General features: G+C 48.0%; 1 protein-coding gene across 1 annotated transcript in view; it reads left to right on the forward strand.

Moving 5' to 3' along the window:
• LOC119445813 (pleckstrin homology domain-containing family G member 5-like) overlaps positions 1-26779 on the forward strand; it is a 676589-nt gene that overhangs the window by 63997 nt on the left and 585813 nt on the right. The window contains exon 3 of the mRNA XM_037710104.2: positions 19323-19382. Within this exon, the coding sequence (XP_037566032.1) occupies positions 19323-19382 (60 nt within the window). The remainder of the gene's footprint in view (positions 1-19322; positions 19383-26779) is intronic.

The following is a 26779-nucleotide window of genomic DNA, read 5'->3' on the forward strand; positions in this document are numbered from 1 at the left end:
ATCAAATAAGTGCATCAAATAAGTCATCGTCCTTGCTGCCGGAATGTGGAAGTTGCATATCACGACGACTGAATAATGATTTAAGTTTCACTCGCATCTGCTTGAACACGGATGCATTTAATTTGTCGGCTTTGCCACGAGCCATCCGCTTTTGGAATTCTTTCCCTGACAGCACTGTCATGCAAACGGACAGAGATAAATTTAAGAAACTCCTGAACTTGCAGTTTCTGTTCTAAAAATGTGTCATTCTGTAGTCATGCTCTCTATTTCTATGTAACGTTTCTATGTCACGCTGACTTTAGTTTCCTTTTCATGCTTTAAACTAAACTTTTCTTACGCGGTGCTTGATTAGGTGCACGAACAATGTGCTTGATAAAATTTATCCGGTATTTTTTTTTGTACGCTACCCTGATCTGGTGGTTCTGTTTATCTGCGTATTGTTTGTATTGTTTTTTTTCCATACATTGAACTACACATTTTCTTACATGATGTTCGATATGTGCCCGAGCAATATGCGTGATAAAACTTAGCAGATGTTTTGTACGCTACCTTCTTCTTTTTCATTTGTAACCTTGTTATGCGACGATGGTTTCTACTCATTTTCTGTGGTCCTCTAGTCTCGGTATTCACGTGTAAAACTGTCTTGCCGTGATGCCCCCCCCCTTCTACTCAATGCTCCTTATGGGGCCTGTGAGACATTCTGAAATAAATAAATAAATAAATAAATAAATAAATAAATAAATAAATAAATAAATAAATAATAAATAAATAAATAAATAAATAAATAATAAATAAATAAATAAATAAATAAATAAATGAATAAATAAAGAAACCTCAACCTGTTTGGGAATGAACGTTATGGATAGAGAGAGAGGGCAGGGAGTTCAACCAGAAGAGCGTCCGGTTTGCCACCCTACACTAGGTGTAAGGGAAAGGGGGAATAGAAATAAGAAAATAGGGAGAGAGTGAGTGCGAGTACACGTGGGACGATGCACAGGGACACTATAAGCGGTATAATGCGCATTGCACCAATGATTAAGGACTACAGGCCTTCGTCAAAGCAACCATGGCTGTTTGACGAAGGCCGGCCAACCAGCCGAAACGTTACCAAAATATACTGTGAAAATGCAACATACGTTGTACTCTCTTTTCTTCATTATATATATATATATATATATATATATATATATATATACAGGGTGTCCCAGCGAGTCACGCAGCACGATTTAAAACAAAGAGGAATGGCGTTACGCGAAGCAAACCTAGTGCGTATTGTTTCCGGTACAGTGTAGTAGCCGCCAGTAATTTTTCGTTACTGAGATTTAATTAGGTAATTGTAATTAATTATCTAACTAGAGAAGTACTGTCCTAATTATCAAAGTGTCAATGAAAAAGTTTTAGAGCAACATGAAAAACTCTCGATACAGCTTTCTGTTGCTCAATACGTGCTACATAAAAGTGTTTTACCGAGAGTGAAAGAAGCCCGCGAATACACGCAAAATTGTCGCACGACTGGCCGCTCGCGGCACTCTGCGTGTATTCGCGGGCTTCTCGCACGTGCATAAGCGTTCACTGCAGCCCTCCCGTGCTCGCATACAAGGTTTCGGGAAGGAACGTGCATGAAATCATACACATACCTCGTAGGAACTTCGAAAGGAATAAGCCAATGCAATGAGTAAGGTCTTGAAAGCAATCATTCACCACTCATCAGACAAATCATCTCTCCCTGCCCGTCATCCGCTTCCGGCGCCCACCGACCCGCGCTCAGGCCAAACCGTTCCCATGTAACCTTTCTCCGTTATACCCAGCTCCCAGCACGCTGCGCGGTACTAATGAGGCCAGAGCAGTAACACACCTCCTCGCCTTCAACACCCGTGTCACCCCAGTGCAGCACCGCCTGCAGCCGAAGAGATGGTGCTTCTAAAGTCGCACCTCTCCCTCCTCCCCTGCGTTACGGCGTCCCGTCGCGTTTAGGAACGCCAGATAGCGCTGACAATGACCCCAGGCGGGGTCGCCGGGACACGGCGCGTGGTCATGCGGAGCATTGAATACGTGTGGAAGAGAAAGGGGGGGGGGGGGGGGGCGCTAAGTCCGCGCTAATTACCCCGTGATGTGCCGGCGGGCCATTACGGCATCGCGTGCCGAGTCCTCGCTCGCTCGCACGGACCGGACGGGCCCGGCAGGCACCACGAGGCCCCCGAGGCCACCGCCGGGCTATGTCGCGGACAAGCGACGCCCGGGAAGTCGTCGTCTCTCGCTCCGGCTTCTCAGCAGAGCGCGGCTGGACGCTGCGAGCTGCGTGGGTGGCCGGCCATCCGCAGCGCTCGCGGCTCTTCTTCGCGAGCTGTGCTTCGCCTCACCAAGTCCGCGCAGTGCGGCGAAGCCTACGGGTGCACTGTCAGTGAACCAGCGGTTGAATTCGCGAAGCACGTCGGTCGGTCGTAAGTGCAGGGCAGGGATAGTGTAACGATTCTATTCCATGCAATGACATTCGTTTAGTCGCGCTACATCAGTGGTCTGAGCGACGACCCGCCTTCGTTATTATCAACGGGATAAGCCGTCCGTGAACGATGGATGATAACAGTGGCATAAATTTGAGCCGAATGACTTGCTACATTATACGGGCCCTGGCCAGCCGCGCTCGCTAATAATACCTATGTACGGCATTACGATTGGCTGACATCTCTTACGCACAGTTCTAGCGTAATAACTTTTTTTTTGTGTGAGTACGGTTCACGGTTCTCTTTTATTTCGTTAGAGCTGCTTGTCACTGCGTCTCCGCCTTTGCTGATAATATGTTCTGTTTCACTGTTGCCCGGCACACTATCGCTTTAACTTACAAACTGCTTTTAGGATACCAGCCCGGAGAGAACAACCAGCTGCAGTTAAAAAAAAAAGCGAGAATAGTAGAGGCCACCTGAATTCGTGCACGGCTAATCCGTCCGTGATCCTCCTGTTAAACCGTTATCGCTCACCGGAAAATTGGTGGCAGATATTTGGCCTCGTTCCTCACAGGCAGACGCGGCCGATAGCCTGCGCTGCAGTGCACGGAAGTAGCGAGCCGGAGTATCGGCTATATATCGCGGCGAGTGGGCGTACTGTGTCGGCTAGAGTGTAACGGATTGCGGCCTCTGGGGCGGCGCACTTCCGAGTGCAATATCGCCGCTACGAAGTCAAAACATAAAAGCGTAAATGACAAAAGCTAGTTTCTTCCGCCTTGTCTTGCTGCGTAGTGCTACTCGTAAACAACGCGAGGCGCATCTCATTCATTTCTTGCCGCAGCTGGAGCGCGTTGTAACGTGGAGCGGCGTGTGTGTAAGGTTCCGCGATGCCATAGCAATCCGCGCTCGCCTTGGAACACGTGACCTTACTGAAGGGTATTATCTTTACCCGGGGGGGACTTAAGGAGACCTTAATCACGTTTCAGTAAATATAGGAGGAAACACCCAGGTTCCTGCCTCGTTTTAATCTTCAGAGACGAAAGTTCTTGTGTACTTTGTCAGCTTTCGTCGAGACTATGCAGCCGCGTACAATTTAGCAACTGCCGACTCCCTAACAAACGCATCGCTACGACGTAATAAATTTCGCGCACCTCGTATTGACTTAAGTGACAGCGACTTAATTTAGAGATCATTTTTTGTGTACCTCTGGGCCACTATGTTCAATAACAAGATGAATTGGTTCGTGAAGTGTTGCTGCAAGAAGCCTCTTTTTTTTTAGATTTTCAGTTTATTTCTTCCGAACGCTTGTTTATAAGACATCGGATGAAGGCCTCTCTACAGTCTTTGCAGTTTTCTCTTATTGCTCCTACACTGAGCTTTGAATGAGTGCTGTGCTTTTTATTTGTCGGTGTCAATTTTTTTAGCCTTTGATGCCGGTTATAATCAGTCTTTACCGTTTCAAGAAAAGAAAAATGAAGAAAAGAAAAGAAAGAAAGAAAATGAGCAGTCGCGAAGGAGGCTACTGCGCTCCGATATTATTCACACGGAAGCCGTGTCTAGTAGGAGGCGGAAACTTTACCTTTATTTCACAGAAAGAAACAAAAACACCCGGTGGAATAAACTATAGGATGAAATCAGTCTGCAACACTCGTATTCATTATTCTCTTTGTGAAACTAAACAGCTACCGCGCTGCTTTATAGAGATAGAGACAGGGGAAAATTAGATGCGAAAGACAGGGAGGTTAACCGGAAGGCAAACATCCGGGGCCGAATTCACAATGCGCTTCGTTTGTCACTGTTCTTTGCCATTGGCCCGGCGGCCTTCGTAGATTTGCAGCGTCGGGATTGTCTCGGATAAAGAATTCTGACGTAGGACGTCTTGGTGAATACGGGCCCCTGTTTGCTACCCTACACTGTAGAAAGGGTAAGGGGAGACAGATCGAAAGGCCTTATCACCCGAAGTTTCTAACATGGGATGAACATAGAATATAGCGAAACCAAAATAATGGTTGGGTTACTCTCGCCTAGTTTTTGAATCTAGCTGGCACGAATCTGGGGCAGAATTTACAAAGCGTTTCGTTCGTAAGTGTTCACTCACTCACTCACTCACTCACTCACTCACTCACTCACTCACTCACTCACTCACTCACTCACTCACTCACTCACTCACTCACTCACTCACTCACTCACTCACTCACTCACTCACTCACTCACTCACTCACTCACTCACTCACTCACTCACTCACTCACTCACTCACTCACTCGCACACGCGCACACACACACACACAAACGCACGCGCACAATGAAGAGCACTTCGCGTTGACACTCTTGAATCAACTCAAGGAATGTAGTGGGCACGACAAAACAGTTGGTACAATGGGCAAATACGTATCCATCAGAAGAAAACAAGCAATTGAAAAAAGAAATGATGGCACATACAAAACAAGTATCAATCACCAACTTAGGGAAGCGTTGAGATAATTGTTCAACAAATACAGATATGGGTTGAGTAAACATAAGCCATTCATTACGACTGTCTTGCTTTGGGACATCTATCACCTTCAATCAATCGAATATCCCAAGACTACAGAAAAGGCAAGGGATTGAAGATGGAAGAGGAGTCAAAAGACAGCGACGGCTCCGTTTTAACAGCGGAGCTGTTTAAGACGGCCGTAATTTGTGCCGCGAGCCGCAAAACTGTGGGCCGATCCTGGCGGCAGTGCAGAAAGGGTCCAAGCGCAATGGCACGTACCCCTGTGAACTAGCGAAGCTGAGCCTGGCTAAATCTAGATAAGCATGGTTGGGGCTACTTAAGCTTAGTCAGTCATCGATAGCCAATTGATAGACAATCAATAGCTAATCGACAACCGATCAATAAATCAATAAATTCCTGGAAAATGCGGGGGATGAAAAAGCATCGCCTAGCCCAAATACGTGCCGATACCTTGTTATAGCCAATCGATAGTCAACCAATAGCTCATCGATAGCCAATCAATAATCAATAAATGTCGGAAAATTCTGGGGATGACTTGGGACAGGGACTGCGCCGCAATGCTTAGTTCCCGTCAGCTCCATCTGCAAGCGTGTCACGCCCGACAACGCTTTGAAGTTAGGCCGCGGGCCTTGACAAAAGCGTGAAGATAGGACTTGCTCGACGAGATGTTCGTTCCTTTATTCATTCATTTACACCGCATGCATGTTTAACCCTCGCAAAAATGAAAAAAGAAAAGGAGGTCGGGGAACAGCGATCGCCGAACTCATGGCGGCGTCAAGACTTGCTAAAGCCCTCCACAGTCCAGAGTGCATCGTAGGGTGAACCTCTTTGTAACGCTTCCTACAGACTGTATCGGGCTCGGCACGCGATGTACTACGCTCGCGTTCGGCGAATGGCCCATAGCGTGATACGGGGCCATACGCTCACACGCGCGTTCCGAGAGCCAGCTCAGCTCACGGCGTAGTCGTCGTCGAAGTCGAAGGCGCTACGCACACAGGTCACACGGGCGCGAGCCGGGCATTGTTCGCAGGGGATCGCGTGTGTGGAGGGGCGTGTATCCGCGGGCAGTGATTTGTTGCCTGTGAGAAGGCAGTGTACATGCATTATATAGCCGGGATGCGGCGCGGGCGAGCAACCTTCGAAGGCGAAATAAACACGTAAGTGACGGGTATTACGTGCCGGCGAGATGTTATACACCTGACAACTTCGCGTGTTTTGTGTCGAAAAGAATGTGGGTCAATATTGTACGTACACACACACACAGTGGCGCGCTCGTTTCTTCTTTGTTCGCGGAGCGCCGCCGCGTGGTGCTGCGGCCTCGTTGAAATTTTGTCATTGGTGAGAAAGAGAGAGAGAGAAAGAAAAATTCAACCTTGGCTATCAGCAGGGTTTGTATACGGGCAGTTTGGTGGGAGCTGGGCGCTTTTCCCGCGACTGGCGGATTATTGGAAATAAGCTTCCCCTTCTTTCCGACTAGCGAGGGCAGTTTAGACCTTAACCAGGCACTGTAAAGTCCATTATTTCTGAGTGCATGCAGCGCTTATTTAGACGAGTGTGTATGCGTTCGTGTTACTTTTACTACGTTCGTATTTCGTTATATACCACCTATTTTTTTTTTTCATTTTTCCACCCGAATCACCTTAACTAGCATGCCAGGCAATAAGCTGGGTTAATTTCTCCAAATCTCATTAAAGTCTCTCTCTTCCTCTCTCAGCGGGCTTGTCAGTATGGCTTATCGGAACATACTGATAGCGTAGCTTGAAATATTTAATTTGTCCATGTTTCTCTAAAAGGGTGTCCTTTGATTGTAGTCCAACTTGCGCGTATTTTTCGACAAGGTTTGTATAGGTCAATAAATCTTTAAATAAAAAAAATGTACAGAGAGAGAGAGAGAGAGAGAGAGAGAGAGAGAGAGAGAGAGAGAGAGAGAAATCACTTTATTCTGCGATTAAAAAAAATGCATCGACGCCCTCAGTCCAGGGCGCCGCTTGCGGCGTGCTTCAGCGCTAGGCCTATGAAGTCCGCAAGGAATCGGTCACTGATCCCACAGACCTTACACATTGGTACAGGATCTACAGAATAAGCAAATATGCCTACATTCCACCCTGTGAAAGTGAATGTACAGCGCAGTGCCGACGTTGCACACGCACCACCACCACCACAAGCGGCGCACATCGCGCGCGCCGGCACGTGGTAGAAGTGCAGCATACATTCTCATTGTTCTAGGCCCTCGATCCACCAAGCGCAAGTGCCTTATTGAGCTAAATTATTGTTTAAAAGCAAATTGCATCAGAGAAATGCGTAAAGTACGACTTACACACAAGCTGCAGGCATGATATAGCTTCAGATTGTTATTCGAATATACGTGAAAACATAATTCTGCTACGCGGAAACTCAAACACAAAGCCCTCCAGCTGCCGTTTGTTTTTGGGTGAGCACACACACCGAAAAATCACGACCAAATAAAGGCCAACAGCTTCGCTGTAAACAAGCTGCAATTGCGCGTACTACTCACGAGGCTATAACCTAAGGGATCTAGAAAGACCACGTTATCAGTTAAAGGCCTGTTAGCCATATCTTAGTAATGTTCTGGCGTATTAGTATACCGAGCTCTCTATGAACCCTACCAAGGTAGTACTAACAGCTTTGAACTTGTTATGTCGTTCAGTTAGGGTAAGTGCAGCGCACACTTCAGAAAAGGACCAATCGTTGGCGACTCCCTTCTTGTCCAGTACTTAACTACATTTCCTATAGTTATCAATATCCGATTGAGTACGCTTATCCTGATTGCACCCTATTCACTACACTTAATTCACCGTTCACTAAACCTATTCGTCGTAGTGAACGTAGCTCATAATTCAGTATTTCTCGTATACCCACACCTGTGACCAGAAGTATACGCGAACCACAAATTTGGCGATGAAAGTGACTTCCTGGGCAATCCAGACTGACAACCTCAATCAGACGTATACGCTGCGATGTTTACATTGCAAAGCCTGAACTGTAGTCTTTAGTTTAAGATCACATGCCCAGGTATCGAGGAATTTTTGTTTGTTTGTTTGATTGTTTCCCGCACATTCTCTTGCCCGCTTATTTTCGAACACGGCTGTGCGTACGCATCTAAATATTTACGGACCACTTAATATATGGAATTTAATAGGCCAAAATGAGTGTGTACCTCATAAAAAGAGAACAAAATAAAAATGTCAGTGCTCTATTTATTCACAGAGGACAATCGTATGATTCGTGACGCCGCATAATACGTTCTCGCGGGACCCCTGCAGCCAAACAACAGCGACGCATAAGACGAACCGAGGGACGCCGTGCCTAGACAAAGGGGCTCGCAATTAGCTCTGCGACGACGACCGCAATATAGTCTAACGTGCACACCCCTGCAGCGACTCTTGCCTCTCGAGCTTTGCCGGATTGCTCGCTCCGTGATCAGCGCATGCGTGCACAAGGGCACCGAGGAAAAAAGACGCGACGCTCTCGTGGCCCGTACGCGTGTGTACTTTTCAACTCGGCGCACGTTTGCCACAGCGCTGCCAAGTACACACGTCCGTCCGCTCGGTCGGCCCGTCGGTCTCGGAAGCAGCTCGCATCACCGAACCGCGCGCGAGCGCGGGTATAAATAAAGCACGTCGGGGATGATAGCTGCGATGCGCTCGCTCGCTCGCCCTTCGTAATTGGTCCGAGGGTGCCACTTAGGACCACGGCAGCGGCAGTGGCCAGCTCGCTATATATATTGTAGCCGGAGACCGCTCGCGCGCTTCGTTCCGTGCGTGCTATAGTGCAGCGGGAAGCGTGTAATTCTTGACCGTTCATTGTTTCTCAAGACCCGCGCTGGCAGCCGGACGACACACACGGGGAGAGACGAGGAACGGCCGACCGGCCCGCAGAATGATGCGGGTGTCGGTACGTTTGTGCGCCAGCTATGCTTGTGCCTGCGTGCGGCGTGTGTGTGTGTGTGTTTCTGCGTGTGCTTGCGTTTGTCTACGCGTGCGCGAGCTCGAAGCGGCGCGGAGGGAGCCTCCGTAAGCCGCGAGGTCAGCTGGCCCCGTGAACCTTGTGCGAGAATTAAGGACGACGCTGAACTACACACGCGCGCGTACTGCAGGATCGCTGGACCGAGCGCGCTGTAGCAGACGGAACGCGGTGGCGTTAAAGAGCGCGCGAGGTCCCTGCTTCTTCTGATGCCGACTGCGAGATGGCTTCATCAAACGGTGATGGGGGCTTAATGGCCTAGATTTAGCGCGACTCTCAATTGCAGCGTGCACTGATGACCCTACGAGTGTGAGGGTCCGCGCCCCTCGTGTATAGTTGGCGCTCAATTCGGCATATATGGGGGCCCTCGGCAATCTTGTTGCTCTTTGCTGATTTATTGCATTTTGTAGGGCCTTTTATATATCCTGATATGAAGAGTCACTTAGGAATGATTTGTACCTTGGCAGTCTAATCTTGTAGCACCAATGGTATAACTAATGATGGTAACAATGAATCAGGTTCTATACGTTCCAAATGGCCACCTATAGATATGTTCAGCGTGCACCGAAATCTCAGAATACGATATCTCGCTCTGCGCCATCACTTTCTTGTACGCGGCTGTCGGGGCCGTGAATTCAACCGCGTCTCAGCAGCCGAACGCCACTGTCCACGATCAATGGCGACGTTCAATTATGGTCAATGGGGCGAAGCTATACATTGAGACTATGAGAGGCGGCCATGATTACACTATAATTTTCATGACTTTACACATATAGGAATGCGCCCACGTGACCGTGAAAATAACCCGCGACAATGTACCATCGCCAAATGGGCAGAGCCACCACAACGTCGAGGTACAGGAAGAATGGTATAGACTGCATACCTACGCGAGTTGCAAACATATATAGGTGACAACGCAACAAGAAAAACAAAGGTGCATGTATAAATCGCAATGCCATTCGCAGGCACTCAAATGAAGAGAAAAGAGCGCTACGTCGAAATATAAAATGTTGACATAAACGAATCCTGACAAGTCAACAGGGCCAGAGAAACGTTAAGACGTGATAAACGGCGAGTTAGCTAAACTCAGCCCGTAGCCAACGCTTCGACAAGGCGTCGAAACTCGACTTCGTCACTCGTCTTTTTCTCCGGTTTTGTGAGGTCAGATCTTTACAAGTACTATAAAAACGGCAAGAAATAGACGAAAATTATTGGAGGATCATTGTCAAAGTCAAGCTATTGCTTTCCAATGGAACGGCTGAGATATGCTGCAAGGGACACGCATTGGTTGGCTCCATAAGTTACTGCTATTAGGCATGTGGGCACTGTGAAGTTGCACTGCCTCCAAGACCTGCCCGCGTTACGAACCAGAATGAGACATTTTCGATGACCCATATCGCCCACTGGTATCAGGATCTAACTATATATAGTCACCAGTTTTGATTACAATCGGTGCAGCTTTAATCACGGTGTATCCGTGATCTTTACGGTTTACTCTGCCAGACATGCCGTAAAAGGAAAATGCGATGAAGAGGTAACGGAAGCTTCGCGTTAAACATGGATCATGCGGTTCAGGACCATTCTTGTAAACGAAACTGACACTGAAGTTCAGACTCAATTCTTAGCTGGACCAAGGGCTGCCATTACTCACTTTTCTCCGTTACCCGAATCGGAGATGGATCACCGGATTCGAATCATAGAATGTATACTTAGTGATGAAAACAGGGGACCTCTGAGGCTGCAGCTCTATAGGAAACCCCAGTACTAAGAGATGAAGCAAACTCACTTGCGTTACTCCAGACTATAGGAAACGCGCTACAGGCCAGTCATTGCACGGGTCTGTCTCTTGGAATGAAGAAGCGTTTAATCTTTCCACAGCTTTCATCTCGAGAAGCAACGCTTTCGCGCGAACAGACAATTGTAAAACGCTTACGCAGCAGTGTGCGAACTAGTTTTTCCGAGCTGTCGTCTTTCCTCATGCGCGGTAACTGCTGCGACTGCTTCCTCATTGAAGCTCAGGGCGAAGGCGTATACGGGAATTCAAGAGTGAGTTTCGTCGCCTCTTTCATGAACGACGAACGGGAGACGGAAGCCTATTCAACAAACTTGCGCGGCTGACGCATTATGTAAGAATTAAAGCGCCGGTAAGCTTTCTGGCACCTTCCACGACGCTCGATCATCGAGGTTGCGTTGCAATCCCTGAACACACGTCACAGCGCCCGTTGGGATTCGAGATAGAGAGAGAGGACTGGACGCAGAGGCTCACCTATCTACAATTCAGAGAGAGAGAGGATGTACATAAAAGCAAAGAGCTCTGCTTTCAGGAAGTTCTGGCTGACTTCCGATGCACGGGATGAAGCCGGTATGGAGATAGAGAGATAGAGATAGAGTAGAGATAGAGAAGAACAAATGAAATAAATTGCGGATACAATCAGAGGGCAAAGCAATTGCCCCGGCAAAGCCGATGGTCTCGGCTTCGAACTCCGCACCGAGACGAAGTTGTCTCCAAACATGAAGCTTTCCTTCTGAGAAACCCGTATAGGTTTCCTGCGTATAGCTACGTGCTTCAATCGGATAGATAACAACGATCCGTTTCGTCAGCACTCCTCCACCTTTTTTGGCTTCCGCAAAACTGATTCGTCGTAATCATGCGGTAGCAACTGTAGCAGGCAGTCTGTTATGAAGTAGCCCCGTGGACCTCCTCAAGGAACTTCAGCAGTGAAGGAATAGCCTTCTGCACGGAGTTTCTTATAGGAGTACTGACCCTTCACTTTATTGTTCTGATAGTGGACGATTGTGCACAGACTATCGAGGGCTGCTCCCATCACTTGCCTCTCGGCGTTATAGCGCGGGGAGACGCAAGTAAGGTGCACGAATGCATCTGCGAGAAAACAAAGACACAGAACTCATCCCATGGGGTTTTGCAAACTGTGTTCGCGTATACCGCGCGGAGGCAGGTTCCGTTGCGCAAAGCGTTTCGTACGGCCAAACAACAAAGGGCCCCGACGACGGCGCTCCTCGCAACGAGGAGACCGTTAAAAAACGAAACGAACCGACGAGGAAGTCAGGCGCGTAAAAAACGCTAGTGGGGCCCCCTCCGTTGGCAACAAACTTGCTTCGAGACAAAAGTGCCCATCACCAGCCAGCTCTCTCGGCGCCCGGGCACGCACCGTATATACGCCACTCGTAATTAAAGAGCCGGGAAAAACAACAACAACCCACGTATACGTAGCTTGCGTGTATATGTGCGAATCTTTTCTGCGCGCCACCCACCTGGATCAACGGGGCAAAACGTTTTGAACATCCTCTCTCTTATATACAGCCCTGTGCTATAGTGTTGGGCAGCATGACGCTACTTAGTTTCTATTCATTTTTTTTTAAATTTATCTTATCCGGTTTACCTTGTTGTTTCTTCCGGGGAACTTTGCGAGACGAATTAGCGAACTCATTCAGGAAGAATTACGCGGACATGACGCAAGGTTCGCCGCTTAATTCCCGGCACGATAATAACAAAACGAGACGAACATAAAATACGGCGGAGGGTCACGTGTCAGGCCGCGCGAAGTAGGCGTCGGGCTCTCCCAAGGTTGGCGCGTCGTATAAGGGACGCGACACCGTCATTACAACGGCACAGAGAGTCGACCGAGTGAGCAGCAGCCCGCGCAGTGTGTAATTGGCCCCCCTAAAGATAAACGCGCGACGCTACTCTCCTTTGTTTTAACGACTCGCGACGAGCCGGAATGGTTCTCTACTCGGATCGAAACGAGGTGCCGTCCGGAGCGTTTTGTTCTTGCGGGCCGAAGCGGAATATACGCGAGAACAAACGCTGACCCAGAGACAGCCCGTTGGGTTGACTGGCGGGGACGTCTAGGGGACGTGTTAATTTGCCGCCGCCTCACTGTGAAGGGACTCAATCAGATTGGCCAGCCGCATTTTGCACCTGCTATTAAACCCCTTAGTTGGCAGCACGAGCAGCAGTGACACTGCGCGAAAAAATTAAAAAAAATTAAATTATGGGGTTTTACGTGCCAAAACCAGTTCTGATTATGAGGCACGCCGTAGTGGGGGACTCCGGAAATTTCGACCACCTGGGGTTCTTTAACGTGCACCTAAATCTAAGTACACGGGTGTTTTCGCATTTCGCCCCCATCGAAATGCGGCCGCCGTGGCCGGGATTCGATCCCGCGACCTCGTGCTCAGCAGCCCAACACCATAGCCACTGAGCAACCACGGCGGGTGACACTGCGCGAAAGCGGCCAACTGTCAGCCTGCGGATAGATAGATAGATAGATAGATAGATAGATAGATAGATAGATAGATAGATAGATAGATAGATAGATAGATAGATAGATAGATAGATAGATAGATAGATAGATAGATAGATAGATAGATAGATAGATAGATAGATAGATAGATAGATAGATAGATAGATAGATAAAGTAAAAGCAGGGAGCTTAACCAAGTTAAACCTACTCAGCAAATATAAAGGAGCGCAACCATGGAACACGGGCGAATAAAGAGGACGGGGGGAGCGCTGTTAACTGCGTGAACTACGAAGTTAAACCTAATTTGCTACCCCACACTGGGGGAGGGGGAATTGCAGAAAAGGGAAAAGACGGAAAGTGATAAGTGATGCGTTCGCGCACACAACAACGTTCACTGTGCATTCTCATTCACTATACCCGAGGTGCAACCAATTCGCTATACCCGGTGTGTACTGTGTACTCGGGAATATAGCTAATCTCGTTGTACCGGTGGTCTCGTACACACTTTAGGAAGCTACCCGAAATGTACGTGCACCCAAGACTTTGCAAACGCCTTCGCTGTGTCCAATACTATTCCTTCGCTATATCCGAGACGTTTCAAACGCTTCGCTATATAAGAGCTTAGTACTTCTGTATTCTCCGCTATATCCGATGTATTTTCCTGTACGCTGCTGCGCCTGAGCCTCCTTGATACCGACTACGGCACCACACCTTGCTTCCGCTGCTTCTCTAAAATTGTTGTGGAACTCCTCGATATATAGCTTCGTTGTGAAAACAGCATTGTAACCGCATCTCCCGTAAAGGGTGAGCGTTATTGCTTAGAAAAAATGAAACCCAAGAAAAACATGACGTTCGATCGTCACTACTGGCGGCAGCCGTTGCCACACCGCTTCTGCGCTAGCTCTTTAATAACTAAGGCCGCGATCGCTCTCGCGGGGACCTCCACAGCGACAATTGTCAAGAAATCGAAGAAACTTGAGAGAACCTATAGAGCTCAGAAAAGCGCGGCGATTAAATGTGCGCCAGTTGTGGCGTCAGTAACCTCGGGATTTCGACATGACACGTGACGGGCTAGTGCAGGCATAAAGCGCTTTGAGTCAGAGAGAGACTCAAATTGACTTTAACGAGGAACTGGATAGGCTAAGCATGCCGAACATCTGACATGTCACTCATTATTTTGTTTGAGAGACGAGTTGATGCAAACAGTTTGCGCACAAACATTCTATATAGCCTACACAAACTGCGCACACACTCATTAAAGTTATTTACGCAGTCTCGTCTAGTCCCATGTGTACGTCAGGAAATACGGAAGCGCCTTCGTTAATTGCACCAAGCGCGCAGGCAGCATTTTTTGTGTGCAGGCTGAGAATGTAGCGATGCAAAAGGCGCGAGTCGTGATGAAAATGCTGCGCGTACTTAACGGTAATGTTTATAAGAATGCATAACACAAGAACATTCTAAAGGAATGCTAAAAAAAGTCGCAGTTTCGTTTGAAAGGCGACGCATCGATTGCAATAGCAAATTAGTGGACAGCTATACGAAGTAACGATAGTAGTTTTATCTGCCGCATAAATTAGTAAACATAGGCATACTAATGAAATTAACGAGCATGATGTCATGCGCACATAAAGCATGAGCGCATCTCACTCGATGACTGCGTAAACTCGATGTCAAAACGCTGGAGTGAGTAAGCGCGACAACAGCAGCGAGCGAATTGACCTTCGTGCTGCCGCTCTCATCAACGCGAACTAAGCTACGAAAACACAGTGCAGAGTGAACTCTGTCCCCGCCGCAGATGGCTTTCAAGATACAGCGGCCCCGACGGGCGCGCGTGGCGTAAACGCCTCCCCCCCTTCCCTACCCTCCCTCAGGAGCGTTGCGCGCGACTGGAAGACGGCGCGCTTCCTTCCCGCTTCCCTCCCTTACGGGCGTGAGATTGAGCCGCGATCTTCGGCTCACCCTCGCATGCTTTCACTCGTACAAACAGCATACGGCGCGCGTCGACGATTTTATCGCCTTTGGTCTTCACACGGAACCTCACGGCGACGGCGACGACGACGGCGACGGCAGAAATGCGCCTGCAGTGTCCGCATAATTGCTATCACTATAAAAGGAATTCTGGGTATCTACGAAGCACCAGGGGAAGGAAAGTAGCGCCTGCGCCACCAGGGCATGCACAAATAACGAGTTCAAGCGAAAAATGTCTAAAGTTGCCCGATGAAATTTGCGGATCTATCACTGCACGTGTAAACTTCCATGTCATTTGACACAATTGGGATGATGAAGGTCATGATGATGATGCGGCCGGTTGCCCGAAAGAAGAAATGTCTCATAAATCAAAGAATAAATGGGCCATATGCAAGTTCGTAGTGTCTTCTGTAATAGCGAACGAGACGGAAGTTCACAGGAAGATGGAGGCTATGAGCAGTGTAGTTGAACAAGGAATGCCGCTGAAGCCAACGTTTCGACAAACAGACTTGCTTTAAGACAAGTCTCCCCGAAAGACTTTGGCTTCAGTTGCATTACTTGTTTTACCACTCTTGATCATTTCAGTAATTGCGTAAGGCGATAACACGGAGACTCAAACGCCTGCGAAATGCGGCTATGCCATGAGATGTGAGTGCCTTTTGACGTTTGCTACTGCCACTCTTATTTTCAGTAGGTCAAACAGTTAGATGCTTCGTGCGTAAAATTGGGTTCATTTTATTGCGATAGCAATTATATGGACACTTCAACCAGATTTCTGCCGTCGTCGTCGCCATCGCCGTGAGTTTCCGTATAAAGTCCAAGGACGATAAAATCGTCGCCGCGCGCCGTATGCGCGAGTTAAAGCGCGCGGATGACGCCCGCTATCACCGAGGGCGAACGCATGGTGCGCACGGCGGAAAGGAAACGCGACTGTCGCGCGAAAGGCCGTGGGGTTATGGATGGGAAGGAGGCGGGGCGACGTTGTGCTGCGGCACCAAATGCTTATCTTGCAACAGGCCGCAAGGGGAACTGGCCACTTAATCTCCCACGCGAAAGCAAGAAAACGGGAAGGCAGCGCGGGAGGGAGGGGTGGGGGTGGCAGCTTCTACTCTACCAACAACTGCGTTTGTACTTTGCCCCGCTGTGGCGGTCACCCGCACCGTCTATTAAAAGCGATCTCCACACGGCTCTGACCTTTGTATGCGCCGTGCATTCGCCACTCAGTTTCCGTTGAAGCAGTAGACCGCACGAACCTTCGCCCGCTGCGGCGGCTGCGCTTGCTGCCAGCGTTTTGACAGTCGTTGTCTGCTGTCATTCAGTGTGATCTATTCAAGTTTGCTTGTGCGCGCTGACGCCACGCGTGTTAATTCAGTTAGTAAGCGAATGTGTCCAAGTTTACGCAACTGATAAAACTACTATCCCTACTCCGAATAGCTCTCTACTAATTTGCCATCGCAATTGATGCTTCGCTTTTCGGGCGAAGCTGCGAAATTTTTTACGCAATAAGTTGTTGTTGCAAATGTAATGAGGGCAGCACTCGGCACAAGCACTGGCGTCGAGTGCACGTGCATTTCAAGGGTGAATCAGTTGTTTCAAGTGCAATAAAGATGGTTAATGAAATTAACGCGAACGACATGGTGTCACAGTTGATCACTGTGACACCATGGGACGGGGACTAAAGTTTAAAGCGATAGTAATGAAATGATTAAGGACCTTAACCGAGAAAGTGTAAGAGTGGGGTTGAAGATTAATATGCAGCAGACAAACAATGTTCAATAGCCTGGCAAGGGAACAAGAATTCAGGATCGCCAGTCAGCCTCTAGACTCTGTAAATGAGTACGTTTATCTAGGTCAATTACTCACAGGGGACCCTGATCATGAGAAAGAAATTTACAGAAGAGTAAAATTGGGTTGGAGTGCATACGGCAGGCATTGCCAAATCCCGACTGGAAGCTTACCACTGTCGTTGAAAAGAAAAGCGTACAATCATTGCATTCTACCGGTGCTAACATATGGGGCAGAAACTTGGAGGTTAACAAAGAAGCTCGAGAACAAGTTAAGGACCGCACAAAGAGCGATGGAACGAAAAATGTTAGGTCTAACGTTAAGAGACAGGAAGAGAGCGGTGTGCATCAGAGTACAAACGGGGATAGCCGATATTCTAGTTGACATTAAGTGAAAAAGTGGAGCTGGGCAGGCCGTGTAATGCGTAGGATGGATAACCGGTGGACCATTAGAGTTACAGATTGGATACCAAGAGAAGGGAAGCGCAGCCGAGGGCGCCAGAAAACTAGATGAAGTGATGAAGTTAGGAAATTCGCAGGCGCAAGTTAGAATCAGCTAGCGCAAGACAGGGGTAATTGGAGATCGCAGGGAGAGGGCTTCGTCCTGCAGTGGGCATAAATAGGCTGATGATGATGAATGAAATGTGGTTGTTAATTTCTTGCATCCTTGTGTTGCTGTTTGTATAAGAGCGAACCGTTGCAGGGGCTCTATTGATTACCAACGCGTTTGGGAAAGTAGAGAGAGAGAAAATGATTTAATGAAAGGCAGGGAGGTTGACCAGGGCTGAGCCCGGTTGGCTACCCTACACTGGCGGAAGGGAAAAGGGGAGAGAGAGATCAAGAGAAGAATAGAGAGCCCGCTGTGGATATCGCCGACGTATCAACAGATCTCTGCTGTATCACTGACGATCACTCTGTCGGGATCATATATAGACGGTCACTCAGTCCTGTAGTTTTCAAAAATCGCAGCAGCGCTTTTGTGGCCTAGCTGCGATATTCGAGGCTGCGATATTCGAGGCCATGGTCCCAAGATCTTGCTCAAGGGGAACGGCCATCTATCCAGCTTATTGAGAACGGTGCAGAAGTCATGTCTTTCGTTTTGAAAAGATGGGCACAGTAGGCATTCTATAGTTTCATCGACACCGTAGGCATTACACTCGGCGCTATCAGCCATTCCAATCAAACACGTGTAAGCCTTGGTGAATGTTTGGGAAAGTAAAATCTTATTATAAATGTATTACAAATTGTGGTGCGCAAAACTTCCGTGCCTACTGGCGATGGCACTCCACAAAGTACCGTCACTCTGTACACCCTCCCTCAAAAGTTTTCGGAACACGGGATGCGAGTAAAATATAAATTTCATCGCAGTCCAGGCACAGGTCCTTCAACCGAAATGCAGAGTTTATAATTATCCGTACAATCATCAAATTCTTGACATACACTTCACACTCTGTGGTGAAGTCGCGAGAAAATTTAACTTATTCTCATTTTCCGTGTTCCGAACAATATCCTGTGTCGCAACAATATTCTGAGGGAGGCTGTACATTGTGCTCATACAGGCTGGCTGCATATTGTTATTCTGTTATTTTGTTTGTTATCTGTTGCGCGTGACACATGTTCAGCGTTACCGGCGCAATGTGAATGAATATGAATATGAGACAACTTGCTCAGATCGCGGGAACCTTGCATGTGGTCGCCGGTATCGCTACTGGGCTAGATCTGTCGTATCGCGACCGTTCGATGAAAACGATCACATTGTGTTTGTTTTTATTCTGTGTTTTCATCTAGTGGCCGTGGTCGCACAGTGTGTTAACTTTTCATTTTCGTCGTTTCGTTTTCTCCATGCCGATGCCCCTCTACATTCATCTTTATGGCTGTAACAAGATTGATAAGCACTCATAAATTAACTGATTGGTATTCCTCCGCCCATTCTTTCTTTTATCTTTTTTTTTTTGTCGTACTGCGAGGTGAAAAAAAAAAGTTAAGATCCTCGAACAGTTATCCTAGCAAGTGTCTGCGCTAGAGGGGAGCGGGGGTGCGAAGAATACCACTAACGGCGGCGGGCGTTTTTCGATATTTCATTGCTTGGTGAAATACCTCATGTGGTTGAAATACATCCAAATCTCTCTTCTACGACGCGTACAGCTTAGGAGGCGTTAAACAACGGCTCGTGTTATCATAAAACGTGACACATTCTCGCTTATTAGTCTATACTCGCTGACCGAATTTCAAGTTGTTACAAATGTATGGCGGAAGCTGTTCCCCGATAGCTGTTGGACTAAATCCTATAATGGTGTTCTGAGATTTAGAAAGTGCGCAAGTGCGCTTATCAAGCGATGGCATTCGGATGCTCCTGAAGTACGCCTTTTTCTCTCTCCATTTCAGGCCAGGAGACCGGTGCTCGAAAACGGCTGGCGCTCTTCCACCTCCGGCAGAGGAGTTGTGGTGAGTACCCCATTTTTTAAAAGCTCGGTGTGGCCTCCATTTGGACTTTGGCCCGTCTCAGCAGTTATGGCCTCCGCGATGAGTGGCATGCGATGCTCTCCGACCTTTGAGACCATGAGCAGTGTCTCCGAGCTCTAACTGAGCGCCTTAGTGCACAGCCACTTGCCAAAAAGAAACGACGCTACGAGTCCTACGGATCAGTCCTGCTTGGTCCTAGCTGTCGCTCCTGTGAAACACGGCAGTGTAAATCTCTTAGAGTTCCCCTCTGGAGATATACGACTACATTGCTCCTCTTCAGATATTTTGAACAATTCTGATGCAAAGGAGGCTTTCAACTTTTGTGTGCTTCATTTTCTTCTATTTCATTTAAGCATTACCAATTGCAATATATCATATATTTATCGTTATTGTTTATATTTTGTTAATAACCAAGTGAAAAGGAGTAGTCATTGCCAGCAAATGGCGAAAACTGCTACATTTATTTTCGTATATCTATAAAAATTTATAAAATGGAAGCTGCTCAATTATTAAATTTTCCCGGGTCAGCGACGGTCAAGAACGCATGATTGCGTTTCCTTTTACCGCGAACAACAGTTATGAGCGAAAGAATAAGGCTGAACATGTTCGTCCGACCACTATGGGGTTTCGAATGATTGTGATCTACAGGAGGAAGAAACTCGATCAGAGCAATGATGTTCCTTTCAACCCGGCTGATTTTCTCCTTGAAAAGTACTGGTTGGTTATTGTGTTCTTCGCTGATTACCCAAGTTTACCGCTGCGCTTAGTTCATTCGCTCTATTAGCGACGTTCTCATTCTCCTGGCGTAGTTCGTTCTTAAGTTTGTTGCCTTCCCAGCCGAGGCGGCCGCGCTTCCACATGGGCGAAATGCAAGAACACTCGTCTACTTAGATTTAGGTGCACCTAAAGAAAAAAAAAGCCCCTGGTGCCATAATTCATCCGGGGCTCTCTAAAGCGGAGTCCCTCGCACACCACAAGTGCGCTGTTTCGGGGCTTGAAACCTCACGATTTGAATTAAACTTTAATTTATTCCTGTTTCTCCCTGTCCCGTAGGCACTTTAACGCGATGGCCTTCGACTTCGAGTGGCTGCGTCTCGGGAAAGCGTAGAATAAAAAGCAGCAGCAGCGGCCGCGCTGAGGCAGAAACTCGTCGCATCTGGAGGGCAATCCTGATCGCAATCGCGTTCGGCTATAGGCCATCGTCGTCTTTAATACCCGTGTAGCTGGCGTGTGCTTCGTCTCATCACTTCCGTGCAGGGCGGCGAATGCCTTTGATCAGATCAGCCACTAAGTAACTATAACCAGACGAAGAGCTTGCCTGCATTATCCGCAACTTAATCTCATGCGCACCTAGCTTAGTTGAACGGACGTATCTATAGGATCTGTTGCGGGCGCAAAATGTGTGAGACATTGTCCTTCTTCTGAGACCTGCATTCGGCCGGGCTGGTGACGGATGGCTGGTTGGCAGGTGGGAAGCGTAGCTTACGCCACGTTGCACAGAACAGTGGCGACAGAATATATATGCTTCGTCTCAACCCGTGCATGCAGCACATTCGAATCTATGCGCATCATGGCAGCCAATCAGGAACGAGAGCAAGTAATATAGGACTCGTTTATAGTACGCCGTAAAGGGACTTTAATAAGTAACGACTAGATCAATGTAGACAGGTGAAGCTTTCTTTCAAAACGTTTTAGTTTCATTTCTTAGGCGGTAGAAGGTTCATTACTAGTTGTAGAAGACGAAGGCGAAAGTTCCTTCCTTTCTTCATTTCCCGTGAAAACATCAGCGCTGATATGTCGGTGAGAATTCGCGCATTTCAAGGTATTTCCTAGTATATGGGATGGATAGTCGCAGGAAAAGTTTGCAAGAGCTGCTAGGTCAAGTCCTAGTAGTCCTTGTTTACCGTTAAAAATAAACAATAAACACAGCCCGTGTAGACGCTATTAAAATCCATGACGTCACAGCGAGCTAGTGCGGGAACTCGAGGTAGGCGTTACCACCCGTCTTTTGTGGTTGTGTCCTTTAAGGGCTGAGGGGCTTAACAAGCATCTATCTTCTCGCGGCAGTAGTGACCACTTTAGTATCGAAGCAGCGTAATTTACAAATAGAGACACACCTGATACCCACTTTTAGTTTCGCTTTAATCCTGTAGTGCGTGACATCCTTTAAACAGAAGGATCCCGACCGAATGGATCAACGGATGGTCAAAGGAATAGGGATGAGGAACAGTTTTCCCATGTTTATTGTTTCTGAATGACCGACAGCAACTCTTGCTTTGATTGATTGATTGATTTATTGGCAATGACTTGGAAATGTTGCAAAAAGTACACTATATCGCTGGTCTCTCTACACCCTTAAATCGTTGTATGAATGACAGAGGATCATAAGCGCAAGGAAACCTTTCAGCAGTTTAACAGTTCGCTGCCATACGAGGGTCAGTCAGGCGGACATTAAAAAAGCAAACAAAAATCCACGAAATGTAATGAGCATATAACATTTATAACATTTACAGACATAGGCCGTACAGCTTTGACTGCACTGCACGCATTTGGGCGAGACAGAGGAGAACATAGCCAGCGCGCGACAGTGTCTCCCGACAGGACACGATCGAGCTTCTTCTTCTCATGAATTCGCCCCGGCGAGAGCAAATCGCGCGCGTCTAACGGCATCGGCGCTCGAGCGCGACCGTCCACCGTGCGTCCACGTTCCCTGGAGCTTCGCTTCCGTTAAGCGGGCTCCTGCTGCTTACGGCGGAAGAAGTTGGCCGGCTGTCGCGTTTATATATGCGCTGGCGCATCTGAGCGTGCCTGCGTTTATGCGCGTGTACGTCGCGAGCGTGTCGGTGCGTGCGCATGTGCGCACGACGGCGCATATTCGCGCATAAATGCGCGTGCTTTCACCGTACATGCTCGGCTGCTCTGCCAGACTCTTTCCAATTCGCGAAAGGGTTTTTGGAGAAATGGAGCGTGCGCTCGAGTGTCACGCCCGACCGGCCAAGTCTCGCGTTCCCTTCAGCGCTCTTTCTCGAATTTGGTAGTCGAGTTTACCTTAAGGAAAGGAAGCCTGTAGCGAGAAATTCAGTCGAGTTCGAAGCGCGAACTTGTGTCAATATCAGTCAGAACTCGTCCTTGCCTTAAGGAATCCTGTATCGAAGAGCAAGACTATAGTGAAGTGCAGGAGAGCGCAGCAAGATGAGGAAATGTAGATATAGGAAAGGAGGAAACCCAAGAGCGACACCAAATTGTACCTAAAAATTACGTTTGCATCAGGCTGTATTATTTCCAGAGTTGTTCCGTGGTTACAACGGATGACTTGAAGTGACCTCTCCGAGGAAATCAGATCTTGTCCTAGAATGGCTATTCAGCGGGCATATAGTTCGAGCAGCAGAAGAAAAGAAGGCAATGTGAATACGACTTTCAAGTAATGTGCAAAGATTAGCATTTTGTATCAGGGCGAATACGGAGTTTAGCTATACAGTTGCTGCTGAGAGTCGAGTCAAACCTGGATCGCGGCGCTGAGAGCGACATACGTCATCATGTTCGAGCCTATTCGATGTCGTTCGTAGCCAATCGCGCTTCGGACACTGTAAGTCGTGCAGTGAAGTCGAACCAATGTTTCAGTCTTCCAGCTCTAACAAAAGAGAGGCAAATGGCAGAGTGAGCTCGGATGACAATCCTGCGCTGTGCCAAAAAATAAATATAAAGAGCGATCACGAAGTCTGACTAAATGGCTCACTGCCGCAAGCAGCATCCCCTGCCGCCTGACCTCCCCCCCCCCCCCCCCCCCCTGCCGCAAAAATAAAAAGAAAAGAAAAGCAAGGCTAATGCATGTGACAGGACATGTTTTCGAGCTTGCGTCTCGCTAAACATATGTATGCACGCCGGAAAGTTACGAGCTTCCTTAAGCAATTCTGAACCTGTGACGCTGATGCAGATTACGTGAACATCACCTTTGAAATGAAGCCGTGGCACATGCCACGAATCTAGTTCTTGAAAATTTTCTAGTGCGTTTACACCCCCGATGATCCTTATCTTTGAGCTTTTGGGGTGTCTGTCGGTAGTCGCTACAAGAACCGCCTCTAAAGGCGCGTGGTGGTCGCCCGAGTCGGTGCGCGTGCTTAAAGCACGTAGTCACCACCTCAGCTGTCTTTTCCGAGTGGTTTCAGTGTCATTATTGAGTGCTACGGCTGATTCCGGGAACCCACGGCTCCATACTGGCGCTCAACGTGAGGCCCAACTGGTCCACAGTACAGGCCACCGTCGTCGAGGCATCCCGCGCGCACCGTATACTTGGCTTCGCACACAGTTGTAATGGCGCGTGTGCTACGTTTTCGCCCGCAGATTCGGAACACTACAGATGGTATCTCTAGCTACTATAGCAGCAGCTCCGTTCGTCATGACCGCTTTGCGCAGGACACATTTCAGGAGCCGCAGATTCCAGCATGCCGTGCCTGTGCACACACTGCACGCCTAATATATACGGCGCCAAACCGCGATGCCCCGAGCACCGCCTGCACACCCAACAAGCACGATTAGCAACACGGAAGAAAGAGACAAACAGAAATACACCTTGCCCAAAGGAGAACGCGTGCGTGCGTGTGCACGTGTCTATACGACGTGTCCCCGCTCCGATTAGCAGCAGCCATACAGCTATACATATATAAATAAATAAAAGAAAGAAAGAAAGGATGGCAAAGAACACAACAGCGACACGAAAGCCTATACGCGGGTCGTGAATGAACGCTATTAGAGATATCGTGACAGGAAACGCGCTCAGCACCGAGCAATCATCAGAAGACGAGAGGAAATGGCGGCCACACCGGCACGCAGCCACGGGTGGTGAAATCGCGCCACGCGATAATCTGCGCGGCCACCACCACCCCCGCCGCGCCGATCCCCTTCTCCTCCCACCGGTGCCGACTATAAGGGCGACCATTGCGGTGAGAAACAATTGCCGTCGGGGTGCAGAAGACCGTGTCAATATTCGATCTGCTGTATGACTTGTGCTAAGACATAAAACTTGCTTGTACATAAAACAAGTTAATATAAGTAACACCTAAAGGAAAGGGGCTGAGGTGAAAGGTGCATTGGATTATTATTATTATTATTATTATTATTATTATTATTATTATTATTATTATTATTATTATTATTATTATTATTATTATTATTATTATTATTATTGAACCAGATCCGTTTCCTCTCATTTCTCAAACCCACACACCCTCTCACTTTTCATTTCTCTTAGTTTGCTGCGCAATGTTCTACTCGGCGCAAACAAAACGAATGTCAAACATAACAAAAACTCGAAACGGGACAAACGCTCTCTAAACTCACTTTTTTGCCGTTCCACGTCGCTTGCGTTGCGCCGAGTAGACCAACGTAGTAGAACGTACTGCAAAGCGAACAAGTTCTTTCCGATTATCACAGGAAGGGAGGCCCAGGCCGCGCGTAAAATGGGTGAAGTCCTCGAGGGCGGCTTCGCTACCTCCTTTTTTTGTGTGTGTTACCACGGGAACTCTCGTCACGCCTCGCGCACCGAAGTTTGGATTTATCTTTTTCGCGCATATAATTTTCTTCTTCTCAGAGCAGCCTTTTGTGAGCGCGCCGTGAGCTCTCAGGCCACTCTTTCGCTCGCAGCTATACAGGTCACACCTTCCACATCCTCGTTTACATAGCGAAATTAATTCCTCGGGCCATATAACTATATAGCGCTCTTCCCTTGTTCGACTGCATTCTCCACGTGTAGACTTGCGGGGCGCACGAGAAGGAATTAAGGAATCCGCCATCGCCGCACTTATGTTTGGCGTTTTTCTTTTTCTTTTTTTCTACACATTTCGCGGCGCTAGCCGGACTGCAGTTTGATTGAGACATTATTTGCCGAAGCAAATCGGTGCTCGAATCATTTTCCCCGAGAGTAATAAAATTGTGGCTGTTGGGTGCAAACAGCGCCGTTTCATCTCCGCGACCGCAGAGGGGTGAACTCTGTGACGAGGTGGCGGGGTTGCCGACGTGATAAGCGCCTTTGATTTCTTGGCGCCCGGACCGCGATGAAGGCGCCGTGGAATCTTGAGGCGTTTTGTCTGGCGTTCGGGACATTTGAATTATTTCTCCGCCTTGTTCGAAGTATATAGTAGCGAAATCTCGCGTTATAGAGTGCTACTACTGCTGTTGTTTTTTCAGCTTTTTTTTTCAATTCAGGCTGGAATTATTTATACGGCGGAAGTTGTTTCTTGAGCGAGCAAATGTCAGTTGCGCTGTGACACGCTGTCGTATTGATCGAAAGTAACGTAACAGTACCAACCAGAATGCAACTCTGGCATAGATTCGGAAGAACGTCGACGTCGGCAAATATTAGCCCTTGACGTTTGCGGAACGAAGTGCCCTAGATTTAGTAATTACGAAACGGCGCCTATACAATACGGGTGACGGCATAAAGGCGCCTAGTAGGCGGGAACAGGCAGCAACTCAGAAACTGTGGCAGCAACCGGCGCCTCCCTCTCCCGCCCAGCTCGTATAGTGGGTGGCTGTGTATGCATGGTCATCTTCATGTCCTTTGGAGGGTTTCGTCGTATGATCATAGTAACTAGCCCAAACGAAAGATCCTCACTACCTTTGTTGGATTTTTAGGCGAAGATTTCTTCGCTTACTTCCACGGGATTTGGCTTGCCTTAATTGTATCTCGCTGAGTAAACAGAGTCGACGCCGGAGATGATGTAATCAAAACTGGGCAGATCCAGGACACTTGTGTAATCAGAGGTGGCGACTTGGTGCATCGATTCTGACACCCGTGCACGACATCCGTGTTTCACAGGGGTTGTAGTGGTGTTTGTACCGTGCGATAAAGAAGCGTGCACCGCGATGGCGGGCAGATCCTGATAGTGCTATCGCGCTGCAATCGCTCAGGTGCAGCATGTTAAACAGCCTGTTTGCCTCCACCGGGTGTGGCGTCTGTGTCTCGCCATGTGGACGTAGCAGGGGGTCCCTCGTAGCAGGGGGTCCCTCGAAAGCACGAAGAACAGCTGTGACGTATATAATAGCGTGGAGGAGTTTGAACATGAATCATTCGGGTATACAGGCGCTGGTTTATACGTCACAATAGAGTATACTCCGCGTCACAAATGGCGTTCGCACAGTTCCGTGGGACCCTAAAGAGCATTCAAAGTCGAAGTTTCAAGCTTATTTTGAACAGCATACGAAAAATGCTGTTGTCAGCAGTAGACAAAAAGCAATAAATAGGCTTCGTGGGGTCTGTTACCTCTAAACAAAATAAAACAAAAAGAAAACAGAGAGAGAGAGAGAGAGAGAGAAGAAAGAAGAAGAAGAAAGAAAGAAAGAAAGAGAGAAAGAAAGAAAGAAAGAAAGAAAGAAAGAAAGAA

Source organism: Dermacentor silvarum, chromosome 3, assembly GCF_013339745.2.
Source record: "Dermacentor silvarum isolate Dsil-2018 chromosome 3, BIME_Dsil_1.4, whole genome shotgun sequence".
NCBI lineage: Eukaryota > Metazoa > Arthropoda > Arachnida > Ixodida > Ixodidae > Dermacentor > Dermacentor silvarum.